This window comes from Periplaneta americana, chromosome 16 (assembly GCF_040183065.1).
Source record: "Periplaneta americana isolate PAMFEO1 chromosome 16, P.americana_PAMFEO1_priV1, whole genome shotgun sequence".
In the NCBI taxonomy this organism is placed as follows: domain Eukaryota; kingdom Metazoa; phylum Arthropoda; class Insecta; order Blattodea; family Blattidae; genus Periplaneta; species Periplaneta americana.
In genome coordinates this window covers 157348252-157364346 of record NC_091132.1, presented here as the reverse complement: position 1 = coordinate 157364346, position 16095 = coordinate 157348252, and the positions used below count along the sequence as shown (strand labels likewise).

At 37.5% G+C, this 16095-nt stretch overlaps 1 protein-coding gene across 1 annotated transcript; it reads left to right on the top strand.

Moving 5' to 3' along the window:
- Window positions 1-4034: 4034 nt before the first annotated feature.
- LOC138691540 (zinc finger protein 665-like) lies at window positions 4035-15396 on the top strand. Its single transcript, XM_069813582.1, has 4 exons — window positions 4035-4469; window positions 7715-7852; window positions 8582-8655; window positions 12273-15396. Exons 1-4 carry the CDS (start codon window positions 4383-4385, stop codon window positions 14248-14250), a joined length of 2277 nt encoding a protein of 758 aa, XP_069669683.1. The 5' UTR covers window positions 4035-4382; the 3' UTR covers window positions 14251-15396.
- The last annotated feature ends 699 nt before the right edge of the window (window positions 15397-16095 follow it).

Here is a 16095-nt window from a genome sequence, read left to right as displayed (position 1 = left end):
ATCCAAGCCAGCATAAAATCCAGACTAGGCGTCCTGTGACTTCCATCATTTCCCCAAACTTAAAGAACATCTTCCCGGACAGCATTATTTATGTGATGGAGAAATTGAGAGGGTTGTGAGAAGCTGGTTTCGGAAACAGAGTTTGGGATTCTTCAGTGACGGCTTCACAAAACTCGTTCATCGAAACTTCCGCGTTTACTCTCTTATGGGAAAGTTACAATAAAAATTATGCGGAACTGTGTGTGTGTCCATACATCCGCAGATTGTGCCTGTACGTCCGAACTTCCAGTTTAGTAAAAGTTTTGACTTTTAACAATGAGTTCTATTATGAGTGATCACACATTATTATTATTATTGTTATTATTATTATTATTATTATTATTATCGGCAGTTACCCGCTTTATGGAACATTAAGTCTAAAGCATATGGCAGTCGTAAATTAAAGTTACAAGCATAATATGAAAAATTGGCAACCTGTTGCACTAGTGTAGACAATGAAGCCACTCTAAATACAGTTTAAAATAAAATTAATAACATTCACAGCGCTTTTCGTAACAAGCATGATTTTATTTCAGTTACAGTTTTTGTACAATCAGTTCTAAATAAATATTTGTATAATGCATAATCTAGTTATAAAATACTTACTTTGATACACTCCGCATTCAGAGCTTCGTACAGACATTTAGGATCAAAATTATACAGATAATAGAGGACTCTAAACTGAGCATTTTGAAGTCATTTTTCATTTTTTTTTTTATTTTATTGGGTTATTTTACGACGCTGTATCAACATCTAGGTTATTTAGCGTCTGAATGAAATGAAGGTGATAATGCCGGTGAAATGAGTCCGAGGTCCAGCACCGAAAGTTACCCAGCATTTGCTCGTATTGGGTTGAGGGAAAACCCCGGAAAAAACATCAACTAGGTAACTTGCCCCGACCGGGATTTGAACCCGGGCCACCTGGTTTCGCGGCCAGACGCGCTGACCGTTACTCCACAGGTGTGGGCTTTTGACGTCATGAACCAGTGGTCGGAAATGGATACTTCGGACGCCACGAGATCTTCAAAGTGCATGTGAGGAACGTTTATGTAAGCTGCTTTAATTTTCATAACAAACAACTGCCTAACGCATCCATAGTGGTAGTTGTTATTTGTATGTATGTAATGCTCAACCAGATTGATTAAACATCATTTGTTTTACGACAGACCAGTACAAAGTCTCCATAGAAGATTTAAAATTTACAAGTTTTTTACAAACATTAAATGTAACCAATCCATAATAGAATTTTCCTCATTTGTTATTACTTACAAAATTTCATGTGTCGTTGTAATGCAGGTATTGAGACAGGTGGTCGCCACTTTCAAAAACTGCTTTGAGCTCTTAGTTGTTGCCATGAGATTTATATTGTTTTGGAAATAGAACATTAAATATTTTGTTGTTTTGCGAGAGAATGTGGTTGTAACAGACACGACGGATATTTAAGAGAGTGGAGCAAATGTATTGCAATGTTCTGGATGCACCAAGGCTGGTGATCATCACTTTGAATAGTTGCTATGAGACGTAAATTGTTTATATGTGTTACACATTAAAGCAGCTTGCAAAAATGTTCTTCAAACATATTACTTGCTCAAGACCTTATACCTCCTGAAATCTGCATTTCCGATCACTGGTTCCTCATGTCAAAATGCTCAATTTAGAGTCCTCTACCATCTGTATATTTTAACCCCAAAGGTTGCAGACACTCTGTATATAAAATGACATGTTTATGGAATAATTTTTCCAAATGCTTGTGGAGAGATGGCTGCAGAAAATTTTAAATCTTCCAATGAACGGCCAGTTGCTAAATATCTTAACGTCACTACTAATCCTTGACGCACATTGATTGTATTTCTTATTATTGTATTTTTTTTCTCTCAATATAAGATTATCATTTTCAATAATTTTCAGAAACATTATTCATCCATTCTTAAATATTTTCTTCAAATCTTCACTGCTAGTATTTTGCAGACATTCCAGAAACTTCATGTGTGATCACACGAATTAACAACCACTCTTTTCTCCACAGCCGTTTTCGATTTTCTTTTGACGTTAAGAGCAGCAATCTTCATTCTGGTTTTTGTGATCGTACGCATCATTTTCACAATGGAACTGAACTAGAACTTTTTTCACGTAGATATCTGACTGCTAGGCTGTGTGTACGCGTGCTTACGTGCGTGCGTGTGAACCGACAGTCAAACTGCAGTCCTGGGACTGATCGATCGCACTGTCAGCACGGACTGAATAATGTGTGGCCTGCTTCAGTTTTGATCTGCCATGCTGAACGGAGAGTCCCAGAACTGCAGGCGGATTGTAAGTGTATGGGGACCATAACTCTAATGTTCTCTAATAGATAGTGCTAATGCTTGTAATCAGAGGTGCAAATTAAAATCTCACAGCTTTCCCAACTGCAGGAAAGAAATAAGATTGTCCCTACCGTTGTAAATGCTAGGGTACCGACTGAGAATATAATTATATGTGAAAAATAAGAATGTATGGTTTAAACCTACAAAATAGGTTACAATAATATTAGGATGTTGAACCAACATATGCATAATGAGTATTCCTTCAACTTCAAGGGATTCACCTGGGGAGGAATATGATTAACTTTTATATTGCCTACATAAAAACATGTTACAGTGGACTATCGATTATCCGGCCTTCCGTGTTACCCGGTTAGTTTTTTATTTTATTAATTACGTACAGTAGTGTAGTACATATATACGGTAATGAATAATAACAAAGTCTTTATCAAGTAAATTGCATAAGGTACTGTACTGTAATATGAATAAAAACCTGTTTATTATGTACGTGTGAGTATAGCGTCTTTTTTACATTACGGGTTCGACCTTTGTCCCCTTAATTTTACAGGATCAAGAACCACATAGCGTTCTCATCCTCCATATTATCCGGATTTTTTCTTATCCCGATTGCCCTTGGCTCATATAATCCAAGATGCACTGGTGAAAATAAAAATGTTTAACAACCAATTCTCTCATGTTTACCTATGTTAAACATATACGATATAATTATGTCCATGGTAATTGTAAATGTTTTCTAGAATTAATATAACAACAGATTCGTCCGAACTGGTGCGAACCGGCCGAATATCACCACTGCCAAGATGTAGCTGTTGTAGTTGATTTCCGAGAAATGAAAATATTTCTATCGTTTTTACGACGGTGAAATACGGCGAAAGTGGAAATTTGGAAGAAATTGTCCAAAAGCAGTCGAACTGCATATATGTCCCACACTGGAAGCCCTCATAATGCGGTACAATTTGCCCAGAACTCGCATCGTTTCTGATGGGTTGCTATCCTATGCAAATGTGGACAGAATTTAGAACGGTTTGTAGGTCTACATTTAGTCAGTTATCATCCATGAACATTATTTTGTTGATTCAAGTGATCCACAAATTCACACGCAAAATATTGAAAATCAATGGTTGCATGCAAAATGCAAATTAAAACGTAAATTTCGAATATCACGACAATTGTTTCAGTCTTACAGGAATTCTGTGCGCGGACAAAATGCAGGGATGTTTGAAACATCATTATTACATTGCGTGCAAACTATCTTTTGTAGAAACCAAGTAAATTTGTAAGTACAAGCATTATTATCAATAAAACGTCATTATACTAGCATTATAAATTAAAACTTATTTTATTATCCTTTGTCGAGTCCACGCCTGTGGAGTAACGGTTAGCGCGTCTGGCTGCGAAACCAGGTGGCCCGGGTTCGATTCCCGGTTGGGACAAGTTACCTGGTTGGGGTTTTTTCCGGGGGTTTCCCTCAACCCAATATGAGCAAATGCTGGATAACTTTCGATGCTGGATCCCGGACTCATTTCACCGGCATTATCACCTTCATCTCATTCAGACGCTAAATAACCTAAGCTGTTGATAAAGCGTCATAAAATAACCTATTAAAATAAAATAAATCCTTTGTCGACATAAATGATGCCTATGCATTGTTTGCTTGTTAGTGTCACTGCCCTTTAGATCTCCGTGATCACGCGAACTTGTCTCTGCATCTTACTTCATTTGGGACGCTGAAATATGACATTTCCTGGAAGTACATATAGTATATTCTAAGTAAACATGGGCTTTAATCTTGAATATATTATCATTCTAGATTGATTACGGTATATGTATTGCTTCAGTATAAGTGGTTTCTGATTACAGCGGCACATACTTTCCGCGTTAAGTATCAATATTCATAAGGATCTTAACATAGTACTCCATATTCGCCGTAAAAAATAACAGTTTGTAACAACGAATAAAGTCGTTTTCCCAACAGCTTACGATCTGCAAATGGATGTCAGTTTCTTAATTCTTTGAGTTACGATGGCTGTAATCAAGGCGGAACTCGAGGTCGACCCACTGTCTCTAGAAACAAGTGACGACACAGATGAGAAGAAACCTATATTAGAGGTATGTTGTAACTCTCTTTTGTATATGCGCCATTCATATAAATATAAGTTTACCTTATGGCTTAAAGTGTACATCTCTCAAATTATATTCAATGGACTTAATGAAACAAAAGATATCTTGCAAATCCTCGTCTTCTTTGTCACCATAGCATATCTTGTACTTATCTTACACGGGTAAGACAGTTGAGAGTCTTAATTTAGCACATGATTCCTGTTGCTAGGTGACACTCAGAATTAAATAGTGCACTTAAGTGAACGATTCTTTGGTGACCGCTGTATAGTTCACTAGGTATACTATACCATTCATTAACTGAACTCTTCTCACAATCATTGTTCGTATTGTAATGCGGTACGTAGGTAGGTAACTCGCTCAGAATTAAATTACCAATAGTTGATATAACTTAGCCTAAATGAACGATTTCTTGGTGATCGCTTTATAGTTCACTAGGTATAACATTCACTGTTAACTGAAGACTTCGTACAGTTATTGCTCATATTATAATACGTAACTCTATCACAATAGTTCGCTAAGTTTTTCTTTTAATAATTGAACACTTCCAAAAAAAAAATATTTTTCGTATGACACTATCAGTCATTGCTGAGGAATGTAGTCTTCAGGTTTCAATCCTTCCATTTCGTACCCTGGATATGTGTCGTGGATATGCTGTAGAAACTACGGAAACATTTCACTGGGCGTAGTAATCCCTTTCAGTTTCTGTTATTCACGATACAGGAACTCAAACACGTATAAATGATCATTTCCACTTTCCCTGTCTCCTCTTTTTAAAACTCATTTCAATGTCTCCAGGCCTAGTTGTTTTTGTGTTTTCGAACCATGTGTTGTGGGTTACAGACGTTTCCTTTTACACTTCAAAAAGAATGAATAGTTTGACTATTTTGCCCTCCTTTGCCAATTCACACTATCACTTTAGTTGCATCTCACACATTTCTTTGCTCTTTTGTCAGGTAGGCCTATTAGTTTATACGACATGGCGAAATCAATCTCATCTTCTTCACTGCTCAAATCACTGAAAAGTCTTCTCAAATTACATTTATTTTTACTTTACATGGCTAATGCAATAAATTATTATTACCACAGTCTAGTATATACAGTCACGAAACTTGAGTTGTGAGGGCGCTAGGAACAATAGACTGTGCAGGTACTATTTCACATTGTCTGTAATGTGGCGATATTAGCGATCCTAGTGGTCAGCAACTATCTATGGATGCATATTTACTACGTATTGAGCTTCGTGACTGTATATACTAGACTGTGTTATCATCGTATCTTGAAAATGGCGCTCCTGCTAACAATGTTTGTTTATCAGGTTGCTTTGGAAATGTGACGTCATAGATAATGCTCGTCAATATTATCCTCTTTATGCATATTTTCGAGCTTTCCTTTGCTATAAACAAGTAAATTATTGTTTTTTAAACGTCAACAATAATTTAGATTACCGAAGTTTGCCTTGTCTATTTTATTTATTTCCTTTAATCGTACCGTAAACATAAGAGAAGTATTTTAAACTTTATTTCACAACGTAGCTGTTTAGCCGAACGTGTTAAGTCGAGGTACTACGCTGCCAGAGGTCCCAAGAACGAATCCCATCCAAACCCCTAAGGTACCGTAAAACGGAGTGTCTTGATACGTTGGGGTGACTTGATACGTTTTGTTGGGTGATGTTTATTTCGAATTTTTTCCGGTGATAGTCAGTTGTTAACATTTTTGCATATCGCAGTTGGCAACACCAGAGAGTCGGTAAGTGAAATTACATTTGTGATATGGTAGTATAACTTGAGATATGTAGAATTACAATATAGAATTGATGGAGTAATAAAATAAAAGTAGATACAGATGTAGGAGAGAATAGGTGAGTGGTACAATAAGAGATAGGGATATCTAGGTGAGAAAAGTAGAGTTAAGAAAAGACGGAATAAGGGGAGACATCTAGGAGGTAGAAAAAAGTCTGAAAATAATTTTAATTCAATTGAATCATTGACTCAACGACATGTCGTTTATAATTACCAGTTTTTATTGACACTTTTTTTCATATACCATTCTCACTTTTTAATATATTTTACATTCTAATGCAATACTTAGTTATGAAGTAAGCCATATTCTAAGTGAAGTCCATATTGACATCTGTAGCATGCATATGGTGCAGCAGATGTGCCTTCAACTTCAGCTTGCGACCTCTTTAGTCACCTAACATATGTAAGCTATAATTATTTTCTTTGTGCTTTTTTTCTGAAATAGAACGTATTTTGTAAACTATGTACAGAATCTACAGTTAATACGCTGGCTTGCAATGTAACTTAAAGATTAGAACATGGTTACCAGGGTTCATCTATGATATTGTGGTTGATCGCTTGTGTTGCGTATCTAAATATAATTAAATGTTTCACCACGCATTTAGTTTTCAAGTAGTTGCAGTAGGATAGTATAGAAGGTCCAGTAAGTTAGCAGTATATTAATTATTAGCGATTATTATTATTATTATTATTATTATTATTATTATTATTATTATTATTATTGTTTCTTATCAGCGTTTATTACTGTCTCACTAACATTACTTATCGAATTTTCATTATTCACTTTCATGCTTTTTTACGGTCTAAATATTAAAGTAATAACTATAACAATGTAGGCCAGTTGTATTCAGTTAGAAGTAGAGTCTCGCTGGACGGGAAAAAAGACCTACTGGCCTTAGCTCTGCTAGATTAAATCAATTATTATTACTTATTTTATTATCTGTTTCTGTTCTCCGAGAACTTCATTGCAGCCACTCGCGTGGCTCAGTTGGCTAAGACGCTTGCCTGCCGATCCGGAGTTGCGGTCGGGCGCGGGTTCGATTCACGCATGGTCTGATTCCCTGGTTGGGTTTTCCCGGACCATAATGTGAATGTTACGTAATCCATGTCGAGTCCTCTGCCTCATGTCTCCAAATCCCATCTCTCTATTACCAGTTCCATCGACGCTAACTAATCTAATAGTTGTTGCACCGTCATCAAATAATCAAGGAAAATCTCTTAATTTATTTAATCTGCACTTGGCTAATGTTTCTGCATAGATAATATACGTTTTCATACGAATCGTGACCCTATTCGTCACAGTGTAAAGCACGTGCTGTAGGTTGTGTTCAGGCTGAGGAATATCAACTAATTGAGAGCAGCTGATAACAATAGAAATCGTGTTCTAACACCCTGTAATAAATTGTTCATTTAAGATATCTCTTTGTACTGCAGGAACGGAATCTTGTGGATCAGCACGTGACTGGTATAAAGGAGGAATATGAGGACTGGAGCCATGATCTCACATCTGAGATAAAATTTGAGGAAGTTCCGGTGCCAATTTCGTTACCTGTGGTGAAACGTGAACCTGAGGTGAGTGGAGCATAAGGAATGCACTGTGTGTTCTAACATTGTTTATGTTGCATTTTGATTGTAACGGACACAAACTTTTTACAACAGTACTTGTAGTGCCTCATATAAAATTGAAAATATATTCAGTGTATCAATGCATATACATATACCTCATTTATCTGTATTTTATAGTATACTCATTTGATCACACCTGTGAATAACGGTTAGCGCGTCTGGCCGCGAACGAAGGTGGCCCTGAGTTCGATTCCCGCTCTTGGTAATTTACCTGGTTGACTTTTTCTGGGGTTTTTCCCCTTAACACAAAATGAGCAAATGCTGGGTAACTTTCGATGCTGGACCTGGACTCATTTCACCGGCATTATCACCTTCATCTCATTCAGACGCTAAATAACCAAAGATGTTGATAAAGAGTTGTAAAATAACCTAATTAAAAGAATGAGTGTAATCATTTCCTCATATAACCCTCGAATTTCCCCACCTGCTTGATTAAAACAGATTATATATATATATATATATGTGCCACAGCATTTTAAATTACTGGTACCAGTACAGCTTTAGGAGCCACATGTTGAAAAAGGTAATATATGCCACAAAAATTGTCTTTTATTAACTAAGATCTCTGTTAGGCCTAATAACAGTTAAATGCAGTTGTGTGGCACATGAAAACGATGCGCTTTTATTCACGTAAGATTGAGCTATCTTTTTGTTTTGTTTGCTCTGTATTTGTAGGAAGAGCAGAGTGAATTCAATGAGGAGCCAAGGTTGGAAGTGACGGCAGAGGGCTACGAGGTTTTTGCCGAAAGGTGAGTGTTGTGTACTAGTCTTCACGTAGGGAGTTCATTGTGTTTGAAGTGACCGTTTTCTTGACTGTTCAGAAGCAGCTTCACAAGAACTTCACATTCACACTCCACTTCTCTTGATATCTGGTTTTCATAAGTACTGTTCAAACCTTTCTTCATGTTCGTCTCTAAAAGTGCCTAGATTTTCAAGAAAATAATCTAGATGGACATGCAATCATTTATATTGCATCCTAGGGTCTTGAAATCTTTAACTTAATTCTACAGTTTCTTTATAATTGAAGTTTTTCTAATTCCCTAGTAAATAATAAACTACCATTTTCAGTCCATTCCAATAGTTTTTCTGCGAACCTCTCATCACATTTAGGAAGTCTAATTTTCCTAATTTATTTGTTTATTCATTTGTTTGTTCGTACGAATTTTCAAGCATTCTAATGCAGTTAAGGACATCAATCTTTCACGGCACTGGAATTACAACTGCAATAATACATACAATGGTTCTAAACAATGTTCCACCAGGTTCTGATTTCTTTCTGTTTGGCCACTGTTTCCCCTTCCACTGCATAGACCTATCCCTACTGTCCCACTCACACAAGACACTTGTCGGTGATGTTATTAAACCAGAGTTCTTAGCATTAAAGCTATTATCTCTCCTATTCTTCAACACCGTCATTTCCAGTAACTATGGTCCAAGCGCCCAACTATGGTCCAAAACGCATTGTGTATTACTTAGTCCCCCAAGAGTTCGATGTTTGCCATTTGAGGCGCCACTGTGATGGAATTATATTCCCCATAGTGTGCTTCCATCTACCATTACACGAGGCAATGAAATGGATGCTTACCAAAGTCAATGTGCATCGTTATATTGAATGTGTGAAGTCGCGAAATCATTCAGTTTGTATTTGACTGTTTTATTAAGCTGTCCTGTGTAGAACTTGTAAGTTATAGATATATGATTCTTTGTACAATTAAACCTGTTTACTTTCACGTAATAATTAGACTGACAGAGGTTATGGATCCTGCGTGAAAAATGTTTAACCTCATGGATAGAAATCACCCCTCAACTTCATAACACAATTGTTCATGGACTACAGTTGTATTTCATTTTGAAATATTTGTTTCAAGAAAATTTGATCAATGTGATTATTTACTACTGCAAATACGGTATCTCAGTATATTCTAAAACACCATTTAACATTATAGTCCAGTAAATAGTGTAACAGGCTGTTCCAGCATCAATGGTAGTAGCATGAATGATGATCCGGTAAAAGGAAAACTTCAGGGTAGAAAGAAAACAACTTCCTTGCAAGTGGCTATGAGAGTGATGAAATTGAATTGAATACAAATCGTGATGTTTGCAGTGTTCTCTCCATATTTACAGACAGTGAGGCAGATGTGTTAAATTAATACTAAGGCACATATTTATGTCGTAGTTACTAATGGGAAGGAATTGTGGCCAGGGAAAGTTTGGCACTGAAGAAAAATGGAGCTTATGTTTCATGTAGGGTAAGAAGCGGCAATTACTCAGGTGGCGAGAAGTGGAAGACATTTTTACGTTCGCAAAACAACAAATACTAAGCTAGAGATAATACAAATACAAATTCTCCCTTGACTATTTCACTCTTACTACGTCACAATACTTTTCACCAATAAAACGATACGAAAGGACGTCTTTCAACCAATCACGTCTGGTTATCGCTACAAACTTACCACTTCCCTAGCATTTGTTTCTTTTTATCAGTTGCCTAGCATTCGTTTCTTTGTGTGCCGACATTTCAAACTGCAGATTCTTTACTCTACTATAAATTATGCTTTGTGATCGTTTCCTGCGCAGATAGTCAACTGAAAATGCTGCTCCGTTCAAACATTTTGGTGAAACTAACATTAGTGAAATAGAATTTTACAAGTCAATTGATACCTGTTTAATTTTATTAGAGGTCTTTATTTCTTCTAATCTTTATACAATTTCTTCTGATTTTATCACCTCTCTACCAATTGTTTCTTTTTTTTTTCCAACATTTCAAACTGTAAATTCTTTACAGTCCTAGAAACATGTTTTGCGATGGTCATTTTTTACCGCATAGATAGTCAACTAGAAATGGCGCCTCTGCTCAAAATTTTTCCTGATGCTAACATTAGTGCAATAGATTTTCCTAAGTCAGTTAATAGCTTATTTTTATTAGGGTACTTTATTTTTCCTAATCTTTATATACTTGCTCCTAATCGTGTAATAGTCAATTTAATCCCACTCGAATTTTAATATTCTCTACACAAATCAAAACCTCTCGTGAGTTTACTGTTGACAATACTCACTACGACCTGGATTGGATTGCTCCACTGCCAAATTTTGAAGTGACTAACTTAACAAAGTATAAACAATTTATACATCACAATAATAATGGCTAGACAAAGTTATAACTCATTTCCAATACTCAGTTTCAAAATAATCGCAGAAAATAGCATGTTTGTGCCGTAAAAAATATATTGTGACTTTTAATTCAACAATAATATTACTTTTATTCACAACAATAATGGCTTTCTATTTATGAATTTAAACACTCCCGTCAACAATGGGTATTCCACTCCACACAGCAACACAGTATTCGTTATTGCTCTCTTCAGACGACAATGACAATTCACTAGGATTATTGAGAACAATGTACTCCTAGTCTCAACTAATGTTCACAAAGCAGTATTTACAAAACAAAACTGTCAGTTCAAAGTTCTTTTGCCTTGGCTAGTTGTCTAGCTCATTCACTCGAGTTCACAGTATATCGAACCCAAGACTTCCAGAGACAATCAACTGCACTTCGAACTCAAGACTTCCGCATGCATTGCTTCCGCCTGGGCACTGCCACAGGTACTCAAGTTCGCTGCGTGTCGAACCCGAGACTCCAGGACGCGTTGCTACTGCCTGAGCGCTGCCACAGTCACTCAAGTCGACTCACGTCGAACCCCTGTCTCGAAGGCTGGCTTCCTTGCTCGCTCATGGCTGGTTCACAAAAACTGACTTCTGTTCTGAACTGCTCGCGCTTTATATGTGTTAGGTCACACATTCTCGTACCTTCGATTTTCTGGACGTTTCGTTGCAACAATCTGTTTCGAGAAGTTTCTCCACTCTCCGCCGCAGTTGGCCTCCTTTCTTTCTAGGAATCCTTACGTCCGTACCCTCCAATCCGGCCGGCTTCAGTCTTCTTTCCCTTCACCGCGCCGCGTCGCAGCTCCCGCTGACTTTAGTCTTCCCTCTCCCCCGCCTACCTTCCTCGCGCTCTCCCTTCTGCCGCACGCGTGCTCTACTCCATAGGCAGCGAGAACTTTCCATAATGGTTGCCACAATGTAAACGAAAGCAGATGGTTTTGGGAAGAAATGTTTGTTAAAAATAAATGCTACCTAAGATTTGACAACCGTTGTGTAATCCTTATGAAATTTGTTGTCGAGTTTAGGACCAAATTGTTGAGAATTTTGATACTTTCAACATTACTCATGAATTATTTACAAGAATGAATCTCTAATGGCACTGTACCCCTGGTGAAATGGTTTGTTTTGATTTAAATATTCTGTAATTGTATGTGTATTACAGTAGTTGTGAGTATTTAATAGACTGATAGTGTATTTACTTAAGGATTGCAGCCACCAATGAGGGAACTGTGTCATCAGAATTCGACAGCCTTGCACTTGAAGAGAACGGGACTTTGTGTGAGATTCCCAAGAATTCAGGTTGCCCGGGAAAACAGGTGTGGACTCACGTCGATGAAAAGCAATTGGAATTTGAATTGCCTAAAATATGTTCCCCGAAATCGGCAAAGCTGAAGAAGAAACCTTTCAAATGCCAATTTTGTACTAGGTGTTTCAAGGATACTGTCGACCTTAGAATACATGATCGCGTCCACACAGGCGAGAAGCCTTTCAAGTGTGATATTTGTTGTAAGAGTTTCTCGTATTCTGATAACGTTAGAAGACATAAACACTTACACAATGGTAGGAAACCTTTGAAGTGTGATGTTTGTGGTAAGTGTTTCTCGTGTTCGAGTAGCCTTAAAACTCATGAATATTTGCATACAAGCAAGAAACCGTTCAATTGTGATGTTTGCGGTAAGTGTCTCTCGCTGTCGGGGGACCTGGAAAAGCATAACTGCCGACATGTGGGCGAGAAGTCTTTCATGTGTGATGTGTGTGGAAAAAGTTTCTCGTTTTTGAGTAACCTAAAAAGTCATGAACGCATGCACACAGGCGAGAAACCGTTCAAATGTGTTGTTTGCGGTAAGTGTTTCTCGTTTTCGAGTAACTTAACAAGACATAAACGTATGCACACAGTCGAAAAACCGTTTAAATGTGATGTTTGCGGTAAGTGTTTCTCGTGTTCGAGTAAACTAAGAACTCATGAATATTTTCACACAGGGGAGAAACCGTTCAAATGTGATGTTTGCGGTAAGTGTTTCTCGTGTTCGAGTAAACTAAGAACTCATGAATATTTGCACACAGGGGAGAAACCGTTCAAATGTGATGTTTGCGGTAAGTGTTTCTCGTGTTCGAGTAAACTGAGAGCTCATGGATATTTGCACACAGGCGAGAACCCGTTCAAATGTGATGTATGCGGCAAGTGTTTTTCTGTATTGGGGGACCTGAAAAAGCATAAGCGCCGACACACAGGCGAGAAGCCTTTCATGTGTGATGTTTGTGGAAAAAGTTTCTCCTGTTCGAGTAACCTAACGAGTCATGAACGCATACACTCAGGCGAGAAACCGTTCAAATGTGATGTTTGCGGTAAGTGTTTCTCGTGTTCGAGTAACCTAACAAGACATGAACGCATGCACACAGGCGAGAAACCATTCAAATGTGATGTTTGCGGTAAGTGTTTCTCGTGTTCGAGTAAATTAAGAACTCATGAATATTTGCACACAGGCGAGAAATCGTTCAAATGTGTTTTTTGCGGTAAGTGTTTCTCATGTTCGAGTAAACTAAGAACTCATGAATATTTTCACACAGGCGAGAAACCGTTCAAATGTGATGTTTGCGGTAAGTGTTTCGCGTGTTCGAGTAACCTAAGAACTCATAAATATTTGCACACAAGCGAGAAACCGTTCAAATGTGATGTTTGCAGTAAGTGTTTCTCGATATCGGGGGACCTGAAAAAGCATAAGCGCCGACACACAGGCGAGAAGCCTTTCATGTGTTATGTTTGTGGGAAACGTTTCTCGTGTTCCAGTGATCTAACAAGACATGAACGAATGCATACAGGCGAGAAACCGTTCAAATGTGATGTTTGTGGTAAGTGTTTCTCGTGTTCCAGTCACCTAAGAATCCATGAATCTTTGCACACAAGCGACGAACCGTTCAAATGTGAAGTTTGTGGTAAATGTTTCTCCGTCTCGAGGGATCTAAAAAAGCATGAACGCCAACACACAGACGAGATGTCTTTCAAATGTGATGTTTGTGGTAAATGCTTCTCGAGTACGGGCAGCCAAAAGAGACATAAACGCCTGCACACAGGGAAGAAACCGTGCAAGTGCGATGTTTGTGGTAAATATTTCTCGGATTCGAGTAGCCTAAGAAGACATGAACACCGGCACACAGGCGAGGAACCTTTCAAATGCGCCTAAAATTCAATTATCTCCGCCAAAGAGACGGGAAATGTTTTTAATGCCGTGTTCGTGTTGAGTGCCTCGATGAGCCGAATAGTCTGAATAGCCACGATCTGTTGCACATAGCCGAGACACTTTCTAAATCCGTTTCGCTGGTAGGCATAACTCAAGTACTCGAGTACTGCAGGATATGAGCAACAAACATTTCTAATGCGGTTTTTGTGGTAAGTGTTCTCGAGGTCTTGTAGGTTGAGAACCCAAGAACGCGATGTGACTTTCAATTCCGATATCTGTGATGCGAGTTTCTTTTTAAGGATAATTTAAAGATTGTTTTAAAAAATATTGGCGAGAATATTTGGTAATGCGATGAATGTGGGATGGTTCCTTTCACTCTTGTAACCTGAAACTTCGTGGACGCTAGAACACAGTAGGAAACTTTTAGGCGTGGTCCGCAATAAACCTGGAACGGAAACAAAACGAGAAAGGTTATACAGTTAAAATACATACCTTGAAGTTGAGCATTCACAACTAAGGATTAAGTTGATTCATGCGTTGAAATTGATTCTATCTGTTGCCATCCGAAAGCTATTTTCTCGTATTTGTTGTTGCATATGGGGCCGTGACATGTCTTCTTCATCGTGTCTTAACTAATTCAGGAGTTCAGTAGAATCACTTTTATTATAATTCTACGTGTGTCAGAACAGACTACCACGTGATTTGAATTCTTAAGTATTCTGTGTCATAAATTTTGTAGCTGATTAACCGACTTTTGTTTATGTTAACTGGCTTGTATTCGTGAAAGAACGCCATTGGTGAGTTATGGACAAGTAACATCAGAAGAGGTTATATCGACTTTACATATCGTTATTGACATACTTATTCATATGCATTGTCTTTTGTGTGCTTGGTTTATGGTAAACCAAAACGCAATTTTGTAGTCATACAATGTAGTTGTAAAAATGTTATTAAGGTAACCATAATTTTAAATATTTTTCATGTTATTCCTTATGTGTACTCATTCATGACCATGAAAATTGTGATGAAATATCAAACAGGGTGAAATGAGACTTTGTACCATAGGATTACGAAATGTCACAGGTTATGTGAACTATACTGTACTATGTGTAATGAATGGACGAAAAAGAATAAACATCAATATGGAAACAGATTATTTCCTTCAACCCTTAAATACAAAAATTAATCGTACATTATTTTATGAAGAATAAATTTTTCGTAAAATAATGAAAATTATAAATCACTTCTAACTTTTTATGACAATCATTATTCTGTCAAATTCCTTATGTTTGAAATAATAATGTATCATTATTTTGTAAAAAGTCCTCTTTTCATCTTTGAGATAAATAATCCATCATATCTAACAAGACCCTCTCTTTCCAACTGCAGTTTAGTCCACACCTGTGGAGTAACGGTCAGCGCGTCTGGCCGCGAAACCAGGTGGCCCGGGTTCGAATCCCGGTAGGGGCAAGTTACCTGGTTGAGGTTTTTTCCGGGGTTTTCCCTCAACCCAATACGAATAAATGCTGGGTAACTTTCGGTGCTGGACCCCGGACTCATTTCACCGGCATTATCACCTTCTTATCATTCAGACGCTAAATAACCTAGATGTTGATACAGCGTCGTAAAATAACCCATCCAACTGCAGTTTCACTTAAGCTTGCGGTTTTCGTTTTCTACAAAATACGGTCATGATTTAAGAAAGAAAGATCTGAAACATGGTATTTTTGGCCATCTTCACCAATAAATCTCTTAGATATGAGGTAAACCCATAAGAACAATAGCAACCTATTCCATACATTTTGATTACACACCAACTTTATTAACGATTTGTGAAATCTATCAAAT

Bases quoted from the DNA above. Each gene is read 5' to 3' on its own strand.
- LOC138691540 (XM_069813582.1), top strand. From the start codon at position 4,383: ATGGCTGTAATCAAGGCGGAACTCGAGGTCGACCCACTGTCTCTAGAA. The intron at 7,853-8,581 runs GTGAGTGGAGCA...CTGTATTTGTAG, and splicing joins TGGTGAAACGTGAACCTGAG to GAAGAGCAGAGTGAATTCAA. The intron at 8,656-12,272 runs GTGAGTGTTGTG...TATTTACTTAAG, and splicing joins TACGAGGTTTTTGCCGAAAG to GATTGCAGCCACCAATGAGG.